This window comes from Euleptes europaea, chromosome 8, assembly GCF_029931775.1.
Source record: "Euleptes europaea isolate rEulEur1 chromosome 8, rEulEur1.hap1, whole genome shotgun sequence".
NCBI classification, from domain to species: Eukaryota; Metazoa; Chordata; class Lepidosauria; order Squamata; family Sphaerodactylidae; genus Euleptes; species Euleptes europaea.
Window position 1 is genome coordinate 6521011 of NC_079319.1, and position 27975 is coordinate 6548985.

Sequence of the window (27975 nt, forward strand, 5' to 3'; positions counted from 1 at the left end):
AATTAAGATCAGACTATATCACGATGGGATAGAATACTTTATTAAGAGGCGGACGGAGGTGATGGGGAAGTCAACAAATTTTCCTTTTTATTTTTATTTTATTAAGTACTTAAATAACTATAACAACATTACTTATGACTTAATTTTTTATATTACTTTTATTGTTGTTTGTTAACATGGAAAATTTATATTATAAAAACCAATAAAACTTTCAAAAAAAAGAAAAGAATATCTGCTTAGCATGCAGAAGGTCCCAGGTTCAATCCCCGGCATCTCCAGTGAAAGGAACCAGGCAAGTAGGTGATGGGAAGGACCCCTCCCCCACCTGAGACCCTGGAGAGCTGCTGCCGGTTTGAGTAGACAATACTTACTTCAATGGGCCAAGGGTCTGATTCCGTATAAGCCAGCTTCATGTTTTCATGTGAATAAGGGAGGCCAGAACAAACACAGACAAGCTTGTTTTGGAGGATCTGGGCAGGGAGTTGTCTGCTAGCATCTCTTGGATATGAAAGAAGGGTACGGGGAATTTGACAGGGGAAAATATCACAAATTCCTCCTGCATCTGTCTAGGCATTATTAACATTTGCAAGGCATGTGTCAGACACCGTGGCGATGAGCCCAGATGGATGAGTGGACAAGTGGCGCAGAATGCCGGGTTCCCTTTTAAGCTGGTCGGGGGCAGGGATTCTTGAGGCAGTGGCATAGTGGTTAAGAGTGGCGGATTCTAATCTGAAGAATTGGGTTTGATTCCCCACTCCTCCACATGAGTGGTGGACTCTAATCTGGTGATCCGGGTTGGTTTCTCCACTCCTCCACATGAATGGGAGACTCTGATCTTGAGAACCGGGTTTGATTCCCCACACCTCCACATGAGTGGTGGACTCTAATCTGGTCAACCGGGTTGGTTTCCCCACTCCTCCACATGAAGCCTGCTGGGTGACCTTGGGCCAGTCATAGTTCTCTCAGAACTCTCAGCCCCACCTACTTCACAAGGTGTCTGTTGTGGGGAGAGGAAGGGAAGGCAATTGTGAGCCGCTTTGAGACTCCTTAAAGGCAGATAAAAACCAACTCTTCTCTTCAAACCACTTCCGCCTAGGGAGGTGTTTTCAGCTCTGTTATACCAGATGTTTTGCTCCTGGAAAACTTAGAACAGAACAACTTGCACTGTGGGTGAGAGCTGGGGAGAGCGGATAGTAATTTTAAATAATAATAATAATAATAATAAACAACTGAGGTTGCAGAGCAGCACACTTGAAATCTACATGTTTTCAATGGTAGAGTTAAATGTGTCACTCTCCGAGTTTTTGCCTTCTGCATCCCAGGGAAGCTGCAAAGTGGATTTTACAATTTGGCAAAGCAAAGAAATAGAATCTATTAGCCAATCATGGAAGAATTTGTTTTTGAAATTTGTTTTTGACTAAGGCAACTGATCTCGTCGTGCCTTTCATGACTTATCCCAGACCATTTACTGTGGGAACTAGACAAGGAGCGTACAAACTTTAATTGGCCTTTAGAAACTCCTGATTGGGACCAGGAAACTATCAGATCAGCTCAGGGCTCTGAAAAATCCATGTAGTATGGAATTCTGTAACCGCTTAGTAAACTTAGGAAGTTGCATGCCAAGTATTTTCAAGATGGCTAATATCCAAGTTTCATGATTTAGATAGGAGGAAGGGGAGGGAGTTTCTGAGGAGGCAGCAAGACTCCAGATAATCACTTCAAGTGACAGAGAGGTGGTAAGTAGATGAGTAATGAGGGTTAATTCTCTTACTGTCTTACTAGAGGAAGAATGATTCTGCTCCCTGCCACTGTGGAAGCTGGGAGAATATCCTATTTTTGGTTGTTTGGGTTCTGACTACAGGTTAAGGAGTAAGAGAAGTTTGGTTCCAATTGTAAGGGTTTCAGATTATTTTAAATTTGTCAGTATAACTAAAGGTTGGTCAGTCTGTCTCTTCCATAAGAGATGGTCTGTAGCTTGTTTCCCACTCTCCAGAAATGGGGCAGTCATGTTTTCCATGTGGAGTATGAATGTTTTCATGCAAGTATGTGCTTGATTAATTGCCTCAAAATAATTACGCTGGTGCCATTGAATCAAAAGGAATGTGAATTTTTTTTAAGGTTTTTTTTTCTGTGGGATCACCGCGATTGTCTAAATATAACCCTCATTGCCATATGCCTTGGTGTTTTAAGAGTCTTGTGTTTCAAAACCCAGCTGCTAATTTTGCAAAGGCATTCTCCCCCACCCACCCTTATTTCCCCTACCCATTACTAGTTTTATGCACCCTGTTTCTATTGCTGTCTTTAAAAAAGAAGACGTATTTGTCTAGCAAATTCCTCAGTAGTCTGCAGTCTGGAACCATCGGTTTGGGGAATGCGCTCACTTGAGGACGGCATCTATTACACTCTGAGCCAGAATGCCATTTATCTTCAGTGCAACATTTATTTTTCCCCTTAGTACGATACTGGAGGAAGAGAAGCTCCAGCAGGAAGAACGAATGAGAATGGAATCGAGGCGGCAAGTTACCGTGTCCTGGGATTCGGGAGGATCTGACGAGGCTCCTCCCAAGGTACTTAAGATGGGGTTTCTCAACGGATCCTTTCTACTAAAACTGTAACTGTTTTATTCCGTTAGGGTCTGTAGTAAAGGGGTGTTGACGTGTAGACCACTATGCCCTTAAAGAACCTGTTCTTAAAACGCTAACAATTGTAAGTTTCTGTCTTTTTTGCTTTTGTCGAGTGTTTGTTTCGCTTGTGGCGTAGAAGTACTTTTGAAAAGCCTGGCGAAAAGGAACGGGTAGAAGTAAAATGACTCACCATTTCGTTTTCGTTTTCCCCTTTTCGGTTTTAATTACTTCTGAATACTTCATTGGGGTTTTTGATGGCTAACCATTAGTTTTTTTGCACGTTTGAGAGTGAGAATTTTGTAAAAAAAATATTGAGCAGAACGGAGTGGAATTTGACATTTGTTGCTTTGGTGAAAACGAGATCCAAATTATGTTAATCATAGATATTGGCAGTGCCTGGTAAGGGAAATATGCATGTTAAGAAATATTTTGTTATGATGGGATGCTCTGTGCTGAACATGCCACCCACTCCTACGTTAATGCAAAGATATGTATAGTTCTAGTTCTTCTCACATTTTTACCTTGTTATCTTGATGAGGTTTTTGACAGGTCCTCTGTAGAGCTTCAGGTATTTGTGAAGGGCGTTCATCTGGTTGCCGTTGCAGTTTGGGGTTGGGAACTTTAAAAGGGTAGCCACATTTCTTGTCCGTTCTGGATTCCCTCCTTTCAAGGTGGGGGAAGCACAGCTTTTCATTATATTACTTTGCTTGGGGCTTGAACGTTTTTCTCTTTGTCTTGTGTGCCTTCTCATAAATAACTGGCTGGTGAGAGTCCCCGACAGCCATAAAACTTATGTTTACGACTTAATAGCGAGTCATTTGGAAACCATTCCATTCTCCTTTCTGCTGGGGCAATGGCTTGCTCTGTGGATTATGAAACCTTTTGTGTCCATCTGTTTTGACTTCATCTCCTTGTCTCTGAGCGACCTAAGTCTCAGCAACACTGCTAGCTGCTGCTTCTCACCATGTCTCCCCCCCCCCCATGTTCACGTGTTCTTCCAGCCCTTTCTGTACAACATGCCCAGCGTTTGGGGAATAGAGTTGTTGGGGGGGAGGGAATCTTAGGAACCAGTCCCATATGATCAAAAGGGTTGACTCCAAGTAACAGGCAAGGCAATATAAAAGGCTAGGGCAGAAAAAAAGAGTGGAGATTGGGTTGGGGAGGGAACGCTGGGGTGGACCAACAGGCAAGTCTGGGAGCAAGAACAGAAGTGCAGCTGAGTCAGGGAAATGCAGGCAGCTGGGCAAAGGCAGGCACCGTTTCTGTATGCCGGAAGAAGGAGCCTGTTCTGGGTGAGGCTCTTGCTCTAAGAGAGCCGGCTGGTTCATAAGGACATAAGAAGAGCCCTGCTGGATCAGACCAAGGCACATCAAACCCAGCAGTCTGTTCACAAAGTTGCCAACCAGGTGCCTCTAGGAAGCCCCCAAACAAGACGACTGCAGCAGCATTATCCTGCCTGTGTTCCACAGCACCCAATACAATAGGCATGCTCCCCTGATCCCGGAGAGAATAGGTATGCATCATGACTAGGATCCATTTTATCTAGTAGCCATGGACAGCCCTCTCCTCCATGAACATGTCCACTCCCCTCTTCAAGCCTTCCAAGTTGACAGCCATCACCGCCTCCTGGGGCAGGGAGGTCAGAATGATTTGATGGCATATTAAGGGGAGTGATGGAAGTTCTTCTTGAGCTACTCTACTCACCAGAGTCCCCACGGTTAGATGGGGTCTCTTTGAAGGCTGCCCTGTGCTATAGCTTACCTCACTGCAGACAGGTGTGTGACAGGGTCATGTAGCTTTGGCTGCATTTCCCCCTTTTTATTATACCGTTATCTTGTTTGCCTCTTCTGTTTCTGTTGGGTATATTCCTTTCCCTATGTTTTACATGCTTTAGGTTATACAAGCAAGGACTTTGCTTGAAGGACACCTTTCGAGATTGACTATTACTATGGGCTGCGTAGGGAGGGAAGGCAGCATGGTATAGCTTGATCTCATCAGATCTCAGAAGGTAAGCAGGGTCGGTACTTGGAAGCGAGGCCTCCAAGGAAGACTCTGCAGAGGAAGGCAAACCATCCCTGCTTAATCACTTGCCTTGAAAACCCCACCAGGGGACGCTGTCAGTCTGCTGCAACTTGGCAATGCTTTACACACATTGTGTGTGTGTGTGTGTGTGTGTGTTACCCTCTCTCAATACTGGTATTATTTGTGGAAGGAAGATTTGTTTGATTGGGAGAGCCAGCATGGTGTAGTGGTTAAGAGCGGTGGTTTGGAGTGGTGGACTCTGATCTGGAGAACCGGGTTTGATTCCCCCACTCCTCCACATGAGCAGCGGAGGCTAATCTGGTGAACTGGATTTGTTTCCCCACTCCTACACATGAAGCCAGCTGGGTGACCTTAGGCTAGTCACAGTTCCCTCAGTCCCACCTACCTCACAGGGTGTCTGTTGTGGGGAAGGGAAGGTGATTGTGAGCCGGTTTGATTCTTCCTTAAGTGGTAGAGAAAGTCGACATGTAAAAACCAAATCTCCTTCTTCTTATACAAGAAATAGTTGCAGTGTGATGTCTCCTTGCAGATAAGTTGAGAGAGAAAAACATGCTTACTCCAGTTTGGTGCAATTTAAGTATAGTAATAAGTCACCAGCTACACGTTAATCTCTGCATGCTTTTAGCTCCTATCATGTCAGACGCATGCGAAGGGGAGCCTGAGATCAGCATGAGCATTGTGAAGAGCAAACGCAGATTGTTCAATCGGAACTGAAGCGTGGCTGACCCTTAACCAACTTCCTAACCGCAAACCCCAGCAGGCTGCCGTGCTGTCCTCTGACCGGGCCAAGAGAAAAAGGGGGTGTGAGTGATAAGAAAAAAATGCCTCGACTGTGTATTTCCTCTAAAGCCTTCGGTTATGAGATGTTGTAGCTTTGGCCCTCCCTGACAAATTGTCTGTTTTGACTTCTATAGAAGCATCTCCAAAAGCGCACAAAACTTTATATGCCTGTTCGAAACCTATAATTGAAGAGCTACAGCAGAATTTGAATATACAACTCAATATCCAAATTCAGAAAACAATATGGCAAGAAATACTGTATCATGTTAAACTTCTCTAGACCTTAGACTACAATTAATATCGGAAAATTACTATCCTCTAAAATGTTTGAACACCTAGTAGATTCCTTAAATTGTAGGACTTTTCTTCTAGGGCTAGGGTTATGGCTAAGCAGGAGATAAGGTTTTTACGTATTGCTCTGAGTGAGTTTTAATGTGAGCGATCTGTACCTGAGCAATCTATGACTGAATAGCTTGATTACTAATATATACGTTTGCAGAAGTAAATAAATGCCATGAATAATAATAGCGACTGTCACAGCAACCTTGCTCGAGGGCATGAAATGCTGAATTCTTAGAATTAATCTAAGCAGATTTAATGTTCTTCTTTGACACAATGATGAAGAATGACATCTTGATTAAGGCTGTCTTTTGAAAATTGTGATTACCAAAGAATAATTCTGAAATGTAGTTTCTGAATGTTTCTTTGTGGTGGAGGCGTGCTGTGGAATGAGTGACAGGAAGAGGTGTGAAGTGTATTTTGCTGCCTTCTACCACTGACCCATGGGTTCCTGTTCTGCTCCATGCTCTTCCATTGGCAATATACTGTTATATCAGTAACAAGATTATTGATTGTTAAGAACACATTTTGTTCAACACAGATCCTTAGTTACGAGCATAAGACTGTTCAGTTGAAGGACGGTCGTCAAACACTGCACTTCAGAATTGATAGTATCCTTCATGTCTAAACCCCATGTGCCCAAACATCGTCATTTATTTATTATGTATTTGCTTTATGTATAGTCTGCCTTTCTCTCAAAGCTGATTACATAGTTAAAAGCAATGCAGTAATAACAACTTACAGCATTGTAATAAAACCCACAGACTCACAGGGATTACAAAATTAGAGAATGCACTAGAAAAACTGTATAATACATACAGTAAACCAGGATTACAATGTTGTTGAACAGTGCAGCAAAACGGTATAACCTATACAATGATTGATACAATGGAAAGGTAACGGTCCCCTGTGCAAGCATCGGGTCATTCCTGACCCATGGGGTGCCATCACATCCCAACGTTTAATAGGCAGACTTTTTTTTATGGGGTGGTTTGCCAGTGCCTTCCCCATTCATCTTCCCTTTACCCCCATCAAGGTGGGTACTTATTTTACCGACCTCGGAAGGATGGAAGGCTGAGTCAACCTTGAGCCGGCTACCTGAAACCGACTTCCATCGGGATCGAACTCAGGTCGTGAGCAGAGCTTGGACTGCAGTACTGCAGCTTACCACTCTGCGCCACAGGGCTACTGATACGATGGAAATGGCCTGAAATTCCACAGACAATGACTACAATCCTGTTGTAAAAAAACGCCTTCTTGAACTATTCTGTTCTGCACATTCTGCACTGTAAGGTGCTGTTCCTGTGGAGTATCAGTCATGTTAGTGCACTAATTTTGTGCCGTGATGAATATCCATGTTTGCATGGGTATTCATGGATTCTTGTGCTAGTGGTACAGATTTAATTAACACATTCCTCTGTCGAAACAAGGCTGTATGAGTTCTCGAACAGGGATTCATTCAGCATTCGAAAGGTCTGTCTGTGGGCCAAACTAAACGTGATGACGTCCTCATGGCTGGCAGAAGGATGCTGCCACCATCTTAAAGACGCTTTAAAATTCCATGAGGGCCCTCAGCATGGGGCTCTTGTTTGGTCCCCTCTACTTTTTCAAGTGCCGAAACAGCTGTGTGGGGGGAGGGGGGGAACAAGAGCCCTGCAGGCTCAATCACGATATCATATTAGAGTATTGGGTGTTGTCATGTGTCAGATTTGCTGTGGTGCACCCTCAAAATGTGTAGCACTTTAAAGAACCAAGTTCCTGCACTGAGGAATAGTATCAACTAAATTCCAGCTGTGGGGCAGACAATACAGAAGGGAAGAAAAAAGCAAGGAGGTAATAGGATGGATAAAAATTTATGCTTTTTTGATATACCTTTTAATTTAAATCAGATTTAAAAAAATTAAATTGATTTTTTTTTATGAAATGCTTTTTGAGTGAAAACCTATCTAAAGATAGTTTTTAATTAAGGCACATTACAGCTCAGAGATATCTTGTCATGAAGTAGGGATTTTTAATTTGTAATTCTATAGTACAAGATAATATGTTCATGTAATGCTTTTTTTTTAAAAAAAGTAAAATTGGGGCCCAATTTCATGCTATCTCAGGGGCTTCTGAAAATATTATTTTTGGTTAATCTTTTCTATCTATCCAATAGGACTTAGTGTTCACTCTAGAAAATACCATGACAGATGCTTGGCTTTGCAGTTCTCAGGCTTCTAATTTGTGTCTTCCTTTTCTGATGTAGCTGCAAACTAACCTGAAAAGCTTCAAAATAAGTCCCGATGTAAAAATGTATAGATTGCACCTTCTAAAAATGAAACCTGCATCTATTGCTCAGTTGTGGACATGTATTAAGGTTATAGCGAAATGGACTTTCATGTAGAATACTATGATTAAATCAGTCTTCCTGACTCATAATTTAAATCATGATTTAAATCAAATGTAGACATGATTTAATCAAGATTTAAATCAAATGTAGACAAGCTGGAATGTGTCCAGAGAAGATGGTGAGGGGTCTGGAGTCCTATGAGGAAAGGTTGAAGGAGCTGGCTATGTTTAGCCTGAAGAGAAGACTGAGAGGGGATATGATAACCATCTTCACATACTGGAAGGACTGTCATATAGAGGATGGTGCTGAGTGGTTTTCTGTTGCCCCAGAAGGTCGGACTGGAACCAACGGGTTGAAATTAAATCAAAAGAGTTTCCATCTAGACATTAGGAAGAATTTTCTAACAGTTAGAATTCTTCCTCAGTGGAACAGGCTTCCTCGGGAGGTGGTAAATGCTCCTTCCCTGGAGGTTTTTAAGCAGAGGCTGGATGGCCATCTGTCAGCAATGCTGATTCTATGACCTTAGGCAGTTCATGAGAGGGAGGGCATCTTTGCCATCTTCTGGGCATGGAGTTGGGGTCACTGGGGGTGTTGGGGGGAGGTAGTTGTAAATTTCCTGCATTATGCAGGGGGTTGGACTAGATGACCCTGGTGGTCCCTTCCAACTCTGTGATTCTATGAAATCTACGCTGAAGGGGAGAGGGAAGGGTAACATTTTATTTGAGGGGTATCAAGCATTTCCCGGTTAGCATAAACATAATAAGGAGGTAGATCATGATGGGTAGCCATGTTAGTCTGCCTGTAGCAGTAGAAAAGAGCCAGAGTCCAGTAGCACCTTAAAGACTAACAGCATTTCTGGCAGGGTGTGAGCTTTCATGAGCCACAGCTCACTTCTTCAGAGTGATAGGGAGGTGTCAATGGAGCAACAGGATGAGGAGTCTAAGGGCCAAAGTAGACGTGATGGCATTCCTGCGTCACACCTGTGGACGTCACCACCATTTTAAAGCCTAGTGAGGCAATTTAAAAAAAGCCACAAGGGCCCCATCCTGATTGGGTTTGCAACATGGTTGGATGAGGCACTGTTATTCTGCTGCCCATGTTTTTTCAGGTGCCGAAACAGCTGTGGAGGGGGGATACGCCTGTGGGGGGCGGACAAGAGCACCTTCTCCTGCCGTGCAGCATTTTGGAATTACCCCAGTAAGCTTTGGCAGCAGTGTCCACAGGTTGGCCACGGGGAACGCCATCACATCTAGTTGGCCCTAAGTAAACGTTCCAGTGCCGGAACATTCAGCCACCCTCACATGAACACATGAAGCTGCCTTATACTAAATCAGACCCTCGGTCCATCAAAGTCAGTATCGTCCACTCAGACTGGCAGCCGCTCTCCAGGGTCTCAGGCAGGAGATTTTCACATCACCTACTTGCCTAGTCCCTTTGACTGGAGATGCCGGGGATTGAACCTGGGACCCTTCTGCATGCCAAGCAGATGTTGTACAAACTGAGCCACAGCCCCCTCTCCTCCACTTTGGAAGTGTCCTCAGTAGTGAAAGCGTTACCAGCGTAAAGACACCCTGTGTTAGCAATTCACTCTGTTTTAAGCTGTTGACTTTGCGCTTTCATTCCTGGCTTTTATAATGCCTATTGTGATCGTATCTGCTATACGTTTGCAGTTGTAGCAAATGGTAAAACTGGCTAATTGCTGGGGGGGGGGGGGAATCAGATGAGCTTTGAATTTAAATACATAAATGGAGAGAATACTTTCTTTACTTGTTTTCCTAGAATGATTATGAGGTTGTTTTTTTTAAAACGAAACTATATTTCTTTGTTTGCAGCCCAGCAGGCCTGGTTATCCCAGTCCGAGGTCCAGTGAGGGTTTTTATCCTAGTCCGCAGCACATGGTACAGCCAAATCATTACCAGGTAAAAACACTTCCTTGTTTAAAATCTCAGCATCTCGGATATTTTCTTTCTTCCCACAGAAAAGTTTTTAAGTTTCCGATAGTGTGATGGTTAGCTACCCCAGTGCCTGTGAGCCGTAGGCAGTCCTGAGGCATTTTTTGGAGAAATCTGAGCATCTCTATTCTTAGTAGCGCTGCGATTGTAACCATTAAAAATTGATTATGCTCACTAGCTGTGGCACGTGGGTAGGACATGATTCCTGCCATAGGGCTTACCAGCTTTGTTACAGAAGCAAATGATGCCATTCCAGAAAAAGCCCATCTTGGAATATTTTGCATAATATATTCTGTTAATTCTGCTCCATCGACCCATCCCTAATTTCAGAGTGTGCTAGGCAGTGCTCACACTGTCAAATACATCCTCATAACATAGAAACTTGTTAAAACTGAATTGTTCAGAATGGTGAGTTTAAAGCCCAATATAGATTAATACTCTTGCTCTTCGTGGTCAAGTGGAATATGCACAGTCCATATAAGAACATAAGAAAGGCCATGCTGGATCAGGCCAAGGTCCATCAAGTCCAGCAGTTTGTTCACACAGTGGCCAACCACGTGCCTCTTGGAAGCCCACAAGCAAGGCGACTGCAGCAGTATTCTCCTGCCTGTGTTCCAAAGCACCATGTATAATAGGCATGCTTCTCTGATCCTGGAGAGAATAGGTATGTATCATGACTAGTATCTGTTTTTACTAGTAGCCTTAAATACTCCTCTCCTCCATGAACATGACCACTCCCCTCTTCAAGCCTTCCTCCTACACACGAAGCCAGCTGGGTGACCTCGGGCTAGTCACAGCTCTCTTCAAGCTCTCTCAGACCCACCTGCCTCACAGGGTGTCTGTTGTGGGGAGGGGAAGGGAAGGTGATTGTAAGTTGGTTTGATTCTTCTTTAAGTGGTAGATAAAGTTGGCATATAAAAACCAACTATTCTTCTTCTTCACCTTACATGTGGGGACTTTATTTATTTACTTAATTCATATATCACCTACCCTTTTCTTCTCATTGGGGACCCAAAGCGGATGACTTCGCTCTCCTCCTTTTTATCCTCACAACAACCCTGTGAGGTACATTAGGCAGATATTGTATGACTGGCCCAAGGTCACCCGGCAAGTTTCCATGGCAGGTCTTCCGGATCCTAGTCTGACACACCAACCTCTACACCATGCCGGCCTTCAACGTTAGCAGATTTCGAATAGGAAAAATAGTAAGACTGAATCTGCCTTTTAAAAAATCTTAGGGGTGTTTAGCCTGGAAAGAAGGCAGTTAAGGAGAGACATGATAGAGGTCTATAAGATTATGCATGGTATGGAGAGAGTGGTCAGGGAGAAGCTTTTCTTCTCCTCTCATAATACCAGAACATGGGGTCATCTGCTGAAGCTGGAGGGTGAGAGATTCAAAACGGATAAAAGGAAGTATTTCTTCACACAATGCATAGTTCAGTTGTGGGACTCCCTGCCCCAGGATGTGGTGATTGCTGCCAACCTGGAAGGATTTAAGAGGGGAGTGGACATGTTCATGGAGAAGAGGGATATTCATGGCTACTAGTCAAAATGGATGCATGTCATGATGCATACCTATTCTATCCATGAGCAGGGGAGCCTTGGTCTGATCCAGCATGGCTTTTCTTATGTTCTTATGTTCATCATGGAAGGCATTCAACAGGAAATGTTGGTAAGACAAAGTTTCCTGGGAGGTCAGGCAGAAGAATAGATGGGAGAGAAAGTACCACTATCCTCAAGGTAGTCGCAGAAACGTATTCCCTCTATCTGGGCTCTGTACAAATGTACCTCTTTGATGAAGCAGTCGGTTGCAAATGTCACCCAGATGTGTCAAGGTTGCATCAACTGTTCTAATCAGGCTCTGTTCCCCAGGGAACTCTTTGAAGCTTTTCAGGTTCCCTGAGCGAAACTCAGCATCCTCGTGCTCTGCCTGGGCTTGGCATTGATCTTGCACCCCACCCCCCCAAGACTTGTAACTGGATTGTAGCAAGGCAACAGAGATCATGCCAAGCTTGCAGGCACCAGCCGGGAGTCATCACTGTGCATTTTATGGCAAATTTCGTTTTAAAACTCCTTCAATTCATAAAGCAGGAAACATCGGACCATCCTCCAGCTACTCGGGCTGACTAATTATCTGCTGTCATTTGGGATGTATCAAGTAGAGCTAGCGTACAGGTTCAGTATCTTTTATTTGGACTGCTTGGGACCAGAAGTGGTTCGTATTTCGGATCTTTCAGTTTTTTGGAATATTTTGGAATTTTTGCATATACATAATGAGGTATCTTGGGGATGTCACCAAAATTCATTTATGGTTTACATATGTTTAAATATACACTTTATACACATAGCCTGAGTGTCCTTTTAAACAGTATTTTGAATAATTTTGTGTACTTTGAACCATCAGAAAGCAAAGGTGTAACTATCTCACCAAACTTTGGAGAGGCTGGGCGGCATGGATGTGAGTCAGATCTGCATGGCCTGGCCACTCGGAAGTCAGGAGAGGCTGGGCGGCACAGATCTGCCCGCATGCCAGCTCAAAAGGTCCGGTTCTCGGATCAGTCTAGATATCGGATGTCCAGACAAGGGATATTCAACCTGTAATGAGTAATGGAGAGCCAGCATGGTGTAGTGGTTAAGAGCGGTGGTTTGGAGTGGTGGACTCTGATCTGGAGAACCAGATTTGATTCCCCACTCCTCCACATGAAGCCAGCTGGGTGACCTTGGGCTAGTCACAGCTCTCTTAGAGCTCTCTCAGCCCCACCTATCTCACAGGGTGTCTGTTGTGGGGAGAGGAAGGGAAAGGTGACTGTAAGCCAGTTTGATTCTTCCTTAAGTACTAGAGAAAGTCAGCATATAGAAACCAACTCTTACCCCTTCTTCTGTATTTAGTGTGATGCAAGCTAGGGCCAGTTCTAGAGTTTGGCAGGCCCTGAGTAGAATACCCAGGGTCCCCCCTCCCCTCCTCTCCTTTCATGTCTCCTTTCCCACCTGCTGACCTACATGCCTGTACATCCTTCCCCCCACCCTCTTACCACCTGTGCTCAGAGATGCCTGGACCGCCTGGATGCCCCTTCTCTGGCAATGCTGGGCAGGGTGTATGGCTGCGAGCATGGGTGGCAGAGTGCAGGAAGGATGGGCGGGCAGCAGGGGAGGCGCATGGTCAGCGGCAGTGGTCCCAGACAGAGGTCCTGGACCCCGGCAACTGCCCCATCTCAGGGTACACTGATGCTGCTCCCGAAGCAAGTGTGAAGGGTGTTGTTGATGAGTCCCGTGTGCTTTGTATATAATTCAGTGCATTCTGGGAGATTCATTGTAGGTTTTTTTCAGGGACTAAATCATCTCTCCGCATTGTAAGTAAATCTTAGGTGGTCTGTTAAAGCAGCATCAGAGGATATGTTGTATTTTGGGCTCAAAAGTATTAACGGTGCGATTCTCTTCTGTCAAAAGAATCTGTGTTTATACCTTCTGCTTGATGATAGAGCCTCGCTAGACACTCTTTAAACATTTCTCATGGCTGTTTTTTTCTTTTTGATAGGTCTCAGGTTATCCCAGCTCCCATGGGATTCCAGCGATGGCAGGTAGCATTTATCCAGGACAGACGCCTCTCTTGGATCAGACTGAATCCTGGAACCATCGGCCTCAGGAAATTTCCATGTGGCAACCCAACATGGAGGTAATCATACTTGGCAAACTGAAGGCAGATTCTCTTGTTTTCTAGCTAACACGGTGCTAAAACGCTCAAATCTTTTCTCTCACTGCCCTTTCAACAAGCTTCTTCGTTTTAATTTAATATTTCTAACTGCCCTGTTGACTAGTGAGGCTTTTTGCCTCACGCAAAATGGTCTAAATACACCTATTAGAGAATTGTATCCCACACTTTGTTTGGGATTACTGTCCTGTTGGGGTGGTTTTAAAATTGTTACCATGGGGGAAAATGCATATCAAAAACATAAAGTTGGCTCTGAAAGTCCATCTGGATTTGTCAGAAAGTCTCTGTCAACAGGGTGCATGCAAAAATCCTGCTAGGCTCTCTCTATTCATGGAAATTCCCTGTAAAACATATATGGATTTTTAGTTCCTTCGCAACATTTTCCAAGCCTATTTCTGTCCAGGAATAATTCTCAGAGGAATTTTGGTGAGGTAAAATGCTACAACAGTGCGTTTGAAGTTTTACCCAACAACCTACGCTTCCCCAACTTGATATTCTCGACATGTTGCTAACCTAGAAGCCTCATTAGGTACTTTCCTGGCTTCTTCCTGGACTAATTCATACTCTCCCTTGTTTTTTCATTCACTCCCTCAACTACTCTATGGGTGATTCCATGCAGGGATTTTTACCCACATGGGCAGCAGGAAACCCTGGCTATAAATGGGAATGTACATGATTCATTTGGCTCCCATTCCTCCTTCCTGGTAATCTGGACAAAATAAAAACCTAGTTTTCTCCAGTTTAAGAAGGAAACTCCAGGGTAGTTGTGGGTGGAGCTTCCAACTGGATGAAGAAGAGGAAAAGAATTGGTTTTTATCTGCCAGCTTTCTCTACCACTTAAGGCAGAATCAAACCGGCTTACAATCACCTTCCCTTCCCCACAACAGACCTGTGAGGTACCTACCTGTGAGGTAGGTGGAGCTGAGAGAGTTGTGACCAGCCCAAGGTCACCCAGCTGGCTTTATTTGGAGGAGTGGGAAAACAAATCCAGTTCACCAGATTAGTGTCCACCACTCATGTGGAGGAGTGGGGAATCAAACCCAGTTCTCCAGGTCAGTGTCCACTGCTCCAAACCACCACTCTTAACCACTACACCACGCTGGCTCTCCACTTATAGCCACTATTGGGGAGGAGGCGAAGCTAATTTTCGCTTCCAAAGGGGGCAGGGCAGCTCACTGCTGCTCACTGTCCTCCCCCGCTTTTTAGCCCATTGAAGTGAATGATTCTTCAGTGGAGCTAGCAATCGGATTTATAGTGGAAAAGCAAGTGTGCTTTATACTCAGCTTCCTCAGACTGGATTGCTGGTCCAAAAAACCCGCCTCAAGTGCTTAGATTTTGTTTTTTAAAACCAGCTTCTCTGGTGTGTTCTCTGACTCCGTACATGCACACAACTTTAGCAATTCTAATAGTGCTTCCAAACATGAGAAGTGATGTTGTCGTGAGCGTTGCACTTGTATGATGTGATCAGTTCTAACATCAGCGAACCTCCTAAAATTGTGTCGGTGACCTGGGCCAGGTTCACTCATCAAGAGGCCAAACAGCCTCCCCATGTCAGAAGCTCCCAGCTGCCTGCAGTTCTGACAGGTGCTGCTGTCAGCCAGAGAGCCTATTACAGCCGCTCTCCACGCCCCTCCCTGCTCACCCACTGCTTATCTTGTCCCCCTTCCAGCGGCACAGGAATTTTTGTATATCTCAGAGGAGCAGGGAAGCCCAGTCACACAGCTGTTTGCTTGCTTCTCCCCAAAAAGTCAGGCTGAAGGCTGCTGAAGGATTCGTGGGTGAATGGCAGGGCCGGTGCTGAGATGGGGTTGGAACAGGAAGTCCCAGCTGACTGTATTACGGGACAAAACTAGTCACTGCTACAGTCAGCTGTGGGCTTCTGGCCAGATGATTCACCTGTGTGAATTTCGATTCTGCTCTTGTATGGTGTGTTTTTCTGACTTCTGTTACATCAAATAGATAGTCCAGGGTGGATAACAAGTATTGTATACTTCTTTACTGTGTGAAGTCCTTGGCAATTCTTTTCATTTATCTTTGGATTGACCCCCAGTAGGTTAGGCTGAGAGTTCCGTCTCTCCACCCAAAAATGGCGTAGCGTTGGTTTGAACCTAGAGCTTTCCTGTTTAGTTTAATGCAGGGGTCCCCAGCCTTTTTGAGCCTGTGGGCACCTTTGGCATTCTGACACAGTGTGGTGGGCGCAGCCCCAAAAACGGCTTCCACAGCTTACCTTCAGTGAAGATTGTTGTGCTGTGGTGGAAGCTGCTGCCAAAGCAATGCTTTAAAAAAAATCTGCACAGGCAAGCAAATCTCCATTGGTCAATCAGAAGCTTTAGTGGGCAAAACCAGGCCCTACCTACTTACTGAAGACACTTGGCAGGCACCAGGGAAGGTGTTAGTGAGTACCACAGCACCCCTGGGGACCATGTTAAGGACCCCTGGTTTAATGTGTTGATTGTTATTTAGATTGTGCAGGGGGTTGGACTAGATGACCCTGGTGGTCTCTTCCAACTTTATGATTCTGTCCAGTCTAGTCAAAAGGTCCAGTGTGGATTACATAGCAAAAAAAATGCTGTACAATATAGTGATGCTTCCCCTTCCTTTATAGGATTCCAGCAGTTTGGACCTGCGAGGAATAGGGCAGGTTTTACCGACACACCTAATGGAGGAGAGGCTGATACGGCAGCAGCAAGAAATGGAGGAAGATCAGCGTTGGTTGGAAAAGGAGGAAAGATTCCTGGTAAGGCAGTTCGACCCTGGCAAGGATTAGTGCAGCTCGTTCCTCGTAAGAGACGGTTTGGGGCAGATTCAGTCCTTCATCAGAATGGCAGCTGTTTTCCAAAAGCATCAGCCACTCATGATTATGATTCCTCCAGCTGATCATTTGCAAAGCAGGCGGTCCCACAGCCCCCTTAGGGTGGGATCTGTGATCTTCAGATGACCTCTGGAACTGTTCAGTATTCCCACAGTGTCAATGCTTGAGCACACCACTTCAGATTTCCCATCAGAAGCGTATCATCTATATCTTTTGCATTCATTTCATCTATATCTTTTGCATTCATTTTACGTCCACTAAATGTCATGCTCTTTCTAAAAACAAGAGCCGGTGTGGTGTACTGGTTAAGAGCAGCGGACTCTAATCTGAAGAACTGGATTTGATTCCGCACTCCTCCACGTGAGAGGCAGACTCTAATCTGGCGAGCCGGGTTATTTTGCCCACTACTCCACATGAATCCAGCTGAGTGACCTTGGGCTAGTCACAGATCTCTGAACTCTCTCAGCGCCGCCTACCTCACAAGGTGTTCTGTTGTGGGGAGAAGAAGGGAAGGAGATTGTAAGATGCTTTGAGACTGGTTAAAGGTAGAGAAAGTTGACATATAAAAACCAACTTTTCTTCTTTTAAAAAATTAACTCCCACCAGGATGTGTGTGTGTAAAGTGCTGTCAAGTCTCAGTCAAGACTTATGGTGACCCCTTTTTGGGGTTTTAATGGCAAGAGACTAACTGGTTTCCTCTGCACAGCAACCCTGGTATTCCTTGGTGGCCTCCCATCCAAATACTAACCAGGGCTGACCCTACTTAGCTTCTGAGATCTGACGAGATCAGGCTAGCCTGGGCCATCCAGGTCAGGGCCCCACCAGGATGTACCACCTCCTCATTCCGCATCGCGATTTCTCTTTTGAAACTTCTCTGAATTTTATAAGCAGCTTTTTTAGTGATACATAAGATTGATTTTAGTGGTATATGAGATTGCTTTGGGGTGGGGGTTCAAATGCTTTGGTGTCCACAGATTCCTCTTACTCATAGCCATAAACATTAAAAAATGGTAGTGATATGTATCAGATCTCAGAAATAGTGACCTCTAATAAAGAAATCTGTAATAAGTGTTTTCCTTCTCCCCCAAAGGTTTATAGCGTCTAAGCATTTTCCATTACTTTTGAAATGCCGACTTCTGTTTCCAGTTAAAGTGCAAAAAAGCATGCACAATATATGGGCTACTGTTGGCTTCACACCTGTCACACTAATGTAAATGATGGCCCAGGCATGACTGTTGTATAAATTTTAGTTCAGTCAATTTAATCTACATTAATTGTACACCACTGTTAAGCCACACTTTAGATCTTGTTTTTTTTTTACTTCCTGTAGTTCTTAAATCATGGACTCTACAATCAAATCTAAATGAGGGATAATATACCTTGAAAACAAGGAAGCAGTGATAGAGCTGAAATTTGGCGTGTGGGGTGGGTGGGTGCTCTTTCCATTTATTGGAAATTTATTTATTGGAAACTAAGACTCCATTATGGATTTCTTCTCAAGAAATGTTAACATTGCGTCCATTAAGACCCACCCAATTTATTACCTACCATGATCTTTTAAAATGGGAAGGTACAAAATGCTCACTAAAAGAATATGATGAAATTAAAGATTTATTAACCTGGTTTCAATATTACCAAATAAAATCAGTCTTTTTGCAAGATCTGAAAACAGGTTTCTCTAGAAGTAAATTGAACTTTCAAAAAATCATATTGGATACAAATGACCATTTGATTTCTAAGATGTACAAGTTGTTGTTGGAACTTTACTGTGACCAAGAGCAAATAAAACCTACTATGGTCAATTGGGCCCAGATGTTAGGTCATGATATAATGTTACATAAATGGGAAAGACTCTGGACCCGAGATATGAAATCCATACTGTCGCAAACACTAAGAGAAAATATATATAAAATGATGTACTTCTGGTATTTAACACCAAAAAAATTAGCAAAGGCTTACAAATCAATCCTCGAGATGCTGGAAATGTAACCAAGAAGTTGGCTCATTTCATCACATGTGGTGGACTTGTGAAAAAGCAAAAAAAATCTGGAATATGATATATAATGAAATCAGATTGATTTTGCAGAAAAATGTACCTAAAACCCAGAAATGATGTTATTGAGTATGGTACCGGACACTATAATTACTCAAAGTACATTTTTGATATACGCCACCACTGCAGCAAGACTGATATATGCAGCAAAATGGAAAGTAGCGGAAACTCCAGGGAAAAAAGACTGGATTCAAAAAAATGATGTAACTGATGGAGATGGTGACACGGCTTTAATTAATCAAAAAGATAATACACAATTTTTGGAGGAAGGGGGGCATGGAAAACATATTGTGAAAATGAATTTCAGATGGGGATGTTTAAAGGATACTCACTGATCTAATCCTGTTTATTTAATGCACTATATTTAGATAAATATATTTATAATAAGGACTTATAATTTTAAAAGAATCTATACATAACCCATATGATACCTACCTGATAGTATAAGATGACTAAGAATTGAAAGTATTTTACTATTAATACGAATGAGGATTAGTATTAATATGCAAAAGAGTGTTAAATTTATAAATGGATGGTGAGGGGTCTGGAGACCAAGTCCTATGAGGAAAAGTTGAAGGAGCTGGGTATGTTTAGCCTGAAGAGGAGAAGACTGAGAGGGGATATGATAACCAACTTCAAGTACTTGAAGGGCTGTCATGTAGAGGAGGGTGCCGAGTTGTTTTCTGTTGCCCCAGAAGGTCAGACCAGAACCAATGGGTTGCAATTAAATGAAAAGAGTTTCCGTCTAGACATTAGGAACAGTTTTCTAACAGAGCGGTTCCTCAGTGGAACAGGCTTCCTCGGGAGGTGGTGAGCTCTCCTTCCCTGGAGGTTTTGAAGAAGAGGTTAGATGGCCATCTGTCAGCAATGCTGATTCTATGTCCTTAAGCAGATAATGAGAGGGAGAGCCATCTTCTGGGCATGGAGCAGGGGTCACTGGGGGTGTGTGGGGGAGGTAGTTGTGAAATTCCTGCATTGTGCAGGGGTTGGACTAGATGGCCCTTCCAACTCTATGATTCTATAAGTGGCTTATCCTCTTCACGTACTTTACCATACTCACAGGCACAGTAGCTAAAGGGGGATGTTAATTCACCTGGAAACAAGTTCTTTAAATCAAAATGGGCTTCACCAATTAAGTTTGTTTTTTCAAACATTAGAATTAGAACCGCATACGCTGGTAATTTCTGCCAAGGCTGAGGCAGGAGGTGGGTGTTCCCTCTGTGGAAAAGAAGCCGTTTTAAGTGTCTGCAGCTGGCAAGTAGTAACATAAAGGACGTAGCTATGTTGGAGGTGCTAGAGACTGTAATCTGAAATCCTACTTTTTAATAAAAATAACGAAAGACACCTGGGAATCCCACAGCTAAATCTAATCCTGCCTACATAGAAACGGGGATAATCACCAGAGAGCAAAGAAGTGTTTAAGAGAACATGCGCTGGGAGGGTTAACCAGTCTGCAGCTGGGCATTGTGTTTTCACAACTGCTTTTCTTTGTTCTGCAGGGTGGGGCCAGGTAGGGCTTTTGCCCAGCCAGGCTTCTGATTGACGATTGGAGATTTGATTGGGTGTGCAGACTTTTTTACCATGTTGCTTTGGCGGCAGCACAAGGATCTCCACTATGTTACTGCACTTAGGCTGTAGCCATCGTTCTGTGGCTGGCTCTGCCTCCTGCGGCAGCCAATTTGTTCCTGTGCTGCTCACCATGTGGTTTCAGAATTCCAGATGTGCCCATGGGTTCAAAAAGATTGGGGCTCCCTACTGTATTGTATAAAACAAACAGTGCAACAAAGTTGGGCTACAAAATTAGAAAACCATGCAAAAAATAGTATGATACAATAAACAGTGTACTGAAAACTGCCTAATTCCCACCCCACCCCACTCACACACACAAACACTCAAACTACAGCCCTATTCCCTTCATAACTGTTGGGCAGCTGCGTAACTACTGCTGAGTTAGGGACATGAGAACCCTTTCTTGGCCCCTCTCTGTAAGAAGGATGGAATAACTGATGTAGTTTTCATATCTCTTTGGGTTTGTTTGGTTTTTTCCTTTTTTCTCCTTAAATTTGGAGGTTGTTCCCCCCCAAAAAAACTCTGCAGATATAGTCAGCAGTACTTGACATTTGATGGAACTCTGCTAAAATTAGGATTTTATTTTAGGATATTTTTTCAAAGGCCAAAATGCCATAGTTTTTCCTTTGTTGAGAATGTGCATTTTTTCCCACTGATTTAATAAAAAAGCTAAATGGAATGCAGTAGAGTGGGGAAGGCCTGGCGGCAGAAATATCTTTTCAGTCCCTGTCCACCCCAAAATAAGTTAAATGAAGACATCTGAGCTTGTCTCAGCTTTGTGGCATTTTGTGTTGAGGGTTGCCATCTACTGCCACATTGTGTATGTGGTGGGCTGCCACCTGCTGCTAGGGCCATTGACTCGAGCATGCTTCCCAGGGCTTGTGCTGAGGGTGCTGAATAGAGCACTGCTGGATCACAAAGAGCTCACCTTGGAGAGCTTTGGTGCACCCAACAGAGTAGGGTTCGGGGTGGGCGGTTCAGGGTTGGGGACTTGGGGGTCGGTACCATCTTGTGTGTCTCTACGTCACTTCCAGGAAAAAACCCAGAAGTGACCTAGGGTAGCTCTAGGAATAACTGGAAACTCTGTGGTTTTACATAGCTACCCTGTGTTGCTTCTGGTTCCCCCACCACCACCACCATCAGAAGTGATGTAGAGGTAAATGAGAAGCTGTCTGGGTTTTTTTTTCTTTCTCCCTGCTGCTTGTAGCAGCAGCAGGCAAGGTTGACTGACCCAGCAGCCTTACAACAGAGCCTTAACAGGAGTGGTGAAAGGGAACATATTGAGGCATGGAAGATACAACAGGGTCAGGGACACGTGAACACATGAAGCTGCCTTCTACTGAATCAGACCCTTGGTCCATAAAAGTCAGTATTGTCAGCTCAGACCGGCAGCAGCTCTCCAGGGTCTAAGGCAGAAGTCTTTCACATCACCTACCTGCCTAGTCCCTTTAACTGGAGATGCCAGGGATTGAAAATGGGATTGATAGAGCATCTGCTTGGCATGCAGAAGGTCCCAGGTTCAATCCCCGGCATCTCCAGTTAAAGGGACTAGGCAAGTAGGTGATATGAAAGACCCCTGCCTGAGACCCTGGAGAGCCGCTGCCAGTCTGAGTAGACAATACTGACTTTGATGGACCAAGGGTCTGATTCAGTATAAGGCAGCTTCATGTGTTCAATGTGAGGAATCATATAAGTGCCTTCTGAGCCTGGTTTTGGCCAGGGATAGAGGGCTAGAAATAGAATAAAATAAATAAATAAATAAATAATGCTTGCCTTACCTAACATTGGTTCAGAAAGCCCAGGCAAAGTGAAGCGCTATGAAAAAAACCCATTTAATTCAATGGGGGAGTTAAATCTGTCATAGTGAAAATCGTTGGCGCTTCAGATTTTTTTGCTTGGGCTGTGTGTGTGCTCTTAGGGTTGCCAGATCTAGGATGGAAAACTCCTGGGGATTTGGAGATGAAGCCTGGGGAGGACAGGGACCTCAGTGGGGTACAAGGCCATAGAGTCCACCTTCCAAAGCATCCATTTTCTCCATGGGAACTGATCTCTGTAGTCTGGAGTTGAGGTGTAATTCCAGGGGATCCCCAGGTCCCACCTGGAGGCTGGCACCTCTATAGACTCTGTATTTTCACCATTGATTCCAGGGACTTTCCCCCGCATGCATGCACAGACAGCCAGACTCATTATCTCTTTTCGAAGCCTGGGAGGCTCTCTTATTTTATCTTTCTGACTTTTCAAAAAAAGCCAGTAACCAGTGACTTCTGTTGATTTCTCCTGCTGCTAGCGGAGGAGTCTTGGATCCTGGCCGCCTTCTGAACTTTCCTGCATCTCTTTGCTTTTAAAGAGCTTCAGTAATTGGCCCCATTTGGGAAGCTCGCAGATGGAGCCAAGTACATCTAAGCCTTCCTCGAGCAGGAAACAGGAATTAATGTGCAGCGTTTCTCATCCTGTGGTTGAAATTTTCGCTGCTAGGAAGAGAAGCGCAGCAAAGGGAGGCAGCTGCGCTGCTTCTGCTGCTGCTACAGCTCCTCTTAAGAGAATTAAAATGCAGGTTTTCCAATGTTGTGTTGGGGAAATGGTACTATCAATATTTATCTCAAAGCCTTTTTTATGTTCGAGCAGAAAGGGGGCAGCTAAGAAGCGCAAAGCAAGGAAAAATAATGCTTTAGAAGGCTGCTAGAAAGTTCAGCCTCTGTAGTTTTGAAAGAGCGGCGGTGGGTGGGGGGGTTGCACCCAAGAGAAGGAATGTTAATAGCATCCGTATTAGTCAAAACATTCCCCAGCGCTGTTTTCTTTGCCTTTAGTTAGACTTTTGTTGTTGTTGTTCCTCTATGCTATTTGACTTGTAAAGGGCTCTTCAAACCTAAAATACAAAACCACGTTTCTTTTAATTCCTTTAGAAGCCTGACGTTCGGCTCTCCAGAGGCAGCATTGATCGAGAAGATGGGAGTCTCCAGGGTCCGGTAAGCACATGGTGCCATCTTTTCATCTACCAGAGCAGACCATTTGTTTAATTTTCTCAGTGGAAAAAAGGCTATTAACGTTTCACTGATCACGGCAGAGAGGTTTGGTTAGCTCGGGGCTCGTGCAGTTCTAATGTCTGCTGCAAGAGGTTTCAAAAGACTCGGCTTCTGCGGGAATGAGAGTGACAGGGAGATCTTGTTCATGCAACGCGTTTTGGTTTGCTTCTTTTCAAGCCGCTACTGAAACAGATGCTTCTTCTCCCCCCACCCCCTTGCAAACAAAGCTCTAATTATTTTTAAAACAGCTGTGTGGTACTCAGCCAGGTTTCTGGGTTCCTGCTTTTTTCCTTGTTGTTTCAGAGTTAGCTTCACATCAATATCTCAGTCAACAGGAAACAAATTTTTCAAATAACACCTGCAGATGTTGAAGTCACGGGGGGAAGCATTCTCCAAAGCAATGTGGCTTTCAAGCAGCAACATTTATTAATTAAAATATTTATGCACCCTTCTTTCCCTTGTGGCTCAAAGCGCCTTACTATCCTAAATTAAAAGCTTTTGTAATAAAATAAAACCCCATTCCTCCCCCCCCCCCAAAAAAAAACTGCTTGTGGCTCACACCCCATTAAAAGCTCCAGCAAATAAAATATCTTTATAAACTTATAAGGATGGCACACCCCTCCCCTCCTCAGGGAAGCCCGCCGGATGGGGTCCAGGTGCCAAGTGGGTAACTTTAAGTGAGGGAATGAGTAGATGGTGGCTGCTGTGGTGTGTGTGTGTGGGAGGAAGGGGACGTCAAGTCCCAGCAGATTTACGGAGACCCCTTTGGGGTTTTCATGGCAAGAGATGAACAGAGGCGGTTTGCCATTGCCTGCCTCTGCGTAGCGACCGTGGACTTCCTTGGTGGTCTCCCATCCAAGTACTAACCAGGGGTGACCTTAGCTTTCGAGATCCAACCAGATCGGGCTAGCCCAGGCCAGAACATGGTGACAGCTGGGGGTGTCTAGATAGCCCCAGGCTAGCCTAATCTTGTCAGATCTCAGAAGCTAAGCAATGTCGGCCCTGGCTAGTATTTGAATGGGAGATCTCCAAGGATCACAACGCAGAAGCAGGCAATGGCAAACCATCTCTGAAAGCTTCTTGCCTTGAAAATCCCACTAAGGGTCACCATAAGTCAGCTGGGACTTGAAGGCATTTTCCGCCACCATTAGGGGACTGTAATTGGCACATGGAGATATGTAGGGGAGAAACAGTCTCTCAGATATGCAGGTCCTTGGCTTTTTGAGGGCCGGGGTAAAGCAAGCTTATTGTCACACAAATGAGATGGATCCAAATTGCGTTGCTTTAATGGTAGCACAACTGCAACTGTGGTATAGCCTCACTGACAAGGTAAAGATGCCTTATCCCACAGGTATGGAAGATTTATCTCTCTGGAAAAGAAATGTTTCATTTTAACTTCCACGGCTCAGAGACCATTTTAAAACAACTTCCCTAGGTGGGACAAAGGCTGTAGAAACACATTTCTATAGATAGTCTGGCTGAAAGAGTTGCAGTTGATGTGTCAGTAGCCATCTAGACAAAAGAAATTGTCCTGTGGTTCAGGGGACAGTCATGGAGACTGTGCCTGTCATGACATCTTCCGAAACCAGATCAAAATTTTCCAGCTGGTGGAGTGGGAGGGGGATGATGGGAAGGAGAGAGAATACTTGTTTTGTTGCTTCAGAGAGTCTGCAGAGATTCTGAGGAGGAAGAAAGTCCTGTTTTTTTACTCTTCCCTACTGGGAAAGAAAGGAAACCACGTGAGCTGGCTCAAAAATGCATGGCTTCAGGTGGTGACTTACCTCCTAACTGGAAGGAAGAGACGGCAGCTAGAGGCATAGGTACAACGATCTTCAAATTTATCATCCTAGAGAGAGATTTCAGATTTAGGGAAGGGAGATGGTGTTCACTGTTTGCTTTTGTTTATCCTTTGCTCAGTAATTGTTGGAGATTTTCTTGAACAACTCGTGCATGTTTTCTTAATTGAGTAGATTTATTTCCAAATAAGGCAATGTTCTGTTTTTGAAATCTTTGTTTCTATTGCAGTAATTTTGCTCCATGTAAAGGCTCGACCTGACCTGAATGGCCCAGGATAGCCTGATGTGGGCAGAAGCTACAGTGAGGGAAAAAAGTATTTGATCCCCTGCTGAATTTGCCCGTTTGCCCTCTGACGAAGAAATGACCAGTCTATAATTTTAATGGTAGGTTTATTGTAGCTGTGAGAGACAGAATAACAACAGGAAAACCCCCAGAAACCCAGAAGACAAAAGTCAGAGATTGATGTGCATTATAATGAGTGAAATAAGTATTTGATCCCTTTGCAAAAGATGACTTAGTACTTGGTGACAAAACCCTTGTTGGCAATTACAGAGGTCAGACGTTTCTTGTAGGTGGCCACCAGGTTTGCACACATCTCAGGAGGTATTTTGTCCCACTCCTCTTTGCAGATCCTCTCCAAGTCAGTAAGATTTCGAGGCTGATGTGTAGCTACTCGAACCTTCAGCTCCCTCCACAGATTTTCGATGGGATTAAGGTCTGGAGACTGGCTAGGCCACTCCAGGACCTTAATGTGCTTCTTCTTGAGCCACTCCTTTGTTGCCTTGGCTGTGTGTTTTGGGTCACTGTCATGCTGAAATACCCATCCTCGACCCATTTTCAATGCCCTGGCTGAGGGAAGGAGGTGCTCACCCAAGATTTGACTATACATGGTCCCGTCCATCGTCCCTTCGATGCGGTGAAGGTGTCCTGTCCCCTTAGCAGAAAAACATCCCCAAAGCATAATATGTCCCCCTCCATGTTTGACGGTGGGGATGGTGTTCTTGGGGTCGTAGGCAGCATTCCTCCTCCTCCAAACACGGGGAGTTGAGTTGATGCCAAAGAGCTCGATTTTGGTCTCATCTGACCACACTTTCACCCAGTTCTCCTCTGGGTCATTCAGATGTGCATTGGCAAACTGCAGACGGGCCTGTACATGTGCTGTCTTGAGCAAGGGGACCTTGCGGGCTCTGCAAGATCTCAGTCCTTCACGGCGTAGTGTGTAACCAACTGTTTTCATGGTGACTATGGTCCCAGCTGCCCTGAGATCATTGACAAGTTCCCCCCGTGTAGTTCTGGGCTGCTTCATCACCGTTCTCATGATCATTGCAACTTCACAAGATGAGATCTTGCATGGAGCCCCAGACCGAGGGAGGTTGACAGTTAGGGTTAGGGTTGTCACCTTCTCACCAAGCTGCTTGGCAATAGTCTTGTAGCCCAGTCCAGCCTTGTGCAGGTCTACAATCTTGTCCCTGACATCCTTGGACAGCTCTTTGGTCTTGGTCATGGTGGCTAGTTTGGAATCTGATGGATTGATTGCTTCTGTCGACAGCAGAACCCTAACCCTAACCCTAACCCGGCTGGTTGATAGGGGATCAAATACTTATTTCACTCATTATAATGCACATCAATCTCTGACTTTTGTCTTCTGGGTTTCTGGGGGTTTTCCTGTTGTTATTCTGTCTCTCACAGCTACAATAAACCTACCATTAAAATTATGGACTGGTCATTTCTTCGTCAGAGGGCAAACGGGCAAATTTAACTGGGGATCAAATACTTTTTTCCCTCACTGTAAGCAGGATGGGCACTTAATAGTACTTGGATAGGAGACTGCCAAAGAAGACAAGGGTCACTATGCAGAGGCAGGCAATGGCAAACCAACTCTGAATGTCTCTTGGCCTGAATACCCTACACGGTTGCCATAAATTGGCTGCGACTTAACAGCACTTACCACCAGCAAAAGCCTAAACTGGGCAAATGTTTTCCAAAGTCAAATTGCTGTTTCACGCATGCTGAATAATGCACTTTCAATCCACTTTGCAGATGGATTTTAGTGTGTGGAACGGCAAAATCCACTTGCAGACGATCATTAAAGTGTGTTGAAAGTGGATTGAAAGTTCATTATTTGGCATGTGTGAAAGCACCCAAAGGAAAAGGTGAGGGAGCTGCCTGCTCATTTTAGTAATTTAGGCTTAGGCTTTGGTCTTGACATCAGTTTCAGGGTCAATGAGAACTGGTGGCCCGGCAACGTGGGAGTTCTTTATTTGAAGAAGAGGTTTTGAAGATTCAGGATGGAGGTGGTTTAGCTTCTAGACTGACCGGATTGGCATATCTATACAAACCTGGTGGGGCAAGCGAGCATCATATTTCTTTTGGGGGTGATGAAACGCTGCTGGAGAGTAGTTTTGGTGGTGGAAGTGCTGTGAAGTTGCACCCGACTTATGGTGACCCTGTAGGGTTTATTAGGCAAGAGACATTCAGAGGTGGTTTGCCATTGCCTGCCTCTGCATAGCGACTCTGGACTTCCTTGGTGGCCTCCCATCCAAGTACTAGGGCCCAGTAACCAGGGCCAACTCTGCTTAGCTTCCGAGATCTGATGTGATCAGGCTAGCCTGGGCCATAGAATCATAGAGTTGGAAGGGACCACCAGGGCCATCAAGTCCAACCCCCTGCACAATGCAGGAAATTCACAACTACCTCCCCCCTCCATATCCCTAGTGACCATAAGATGGCCAAGATGCCCTCCCTCTCATCATCTGCCTAAGGTCACAGAATCAGCATTGCTGACCGATGGCCATCTAACCTCTTCTTAAAAACCTCCAGGGAAGGAGAGCTTACCACCTCCCGAGGAAGCCTGTTCCACTGAGGAACCGCTCTGTTAGAAAATTCTTCCTAATGTCTAGATGGAAACACTTTTCATTTAATTTCAACCCGTTGGTTCTGGTCCA

At 44.5% G+C, this 27975-nt stretch overlaps 1 protein-coding gene across 8 annotated transcripts in view; it reads left to right on the top strand.

Moving 5' to 3' along the window:
- The window catches only part of PTK2 (protein tyrosine kinase 2), a 317569-nt gene that overhangs the window by 271113 nt on the left and 18481 nt on the right, over nt 1-27975 (top strand). For all 8 annotated transcript variants that reach the window (XM_056854175.1, XM_056854178.1, XM_056854176.1 and 5 more), the window contains 5 exons: nt 2456-2567; nt 9948-10034; nt 13603-13740; nt 16382-16513; nt 23114-23176. In XM_056854175.1, the coding sequence (XP_056710153.1) occupies nt 2456-2567; nt 9948-10034; nt 13603-13740; nt 16382-16513; nt 23114-23176 (532 nt within the window). The remainder of the gene's footprint in view (nt 1-2455; nt 2568-9947; nt 10035-13602; nt 13741-16381; nt 16514-23113; nt 23177-27975) is intronic.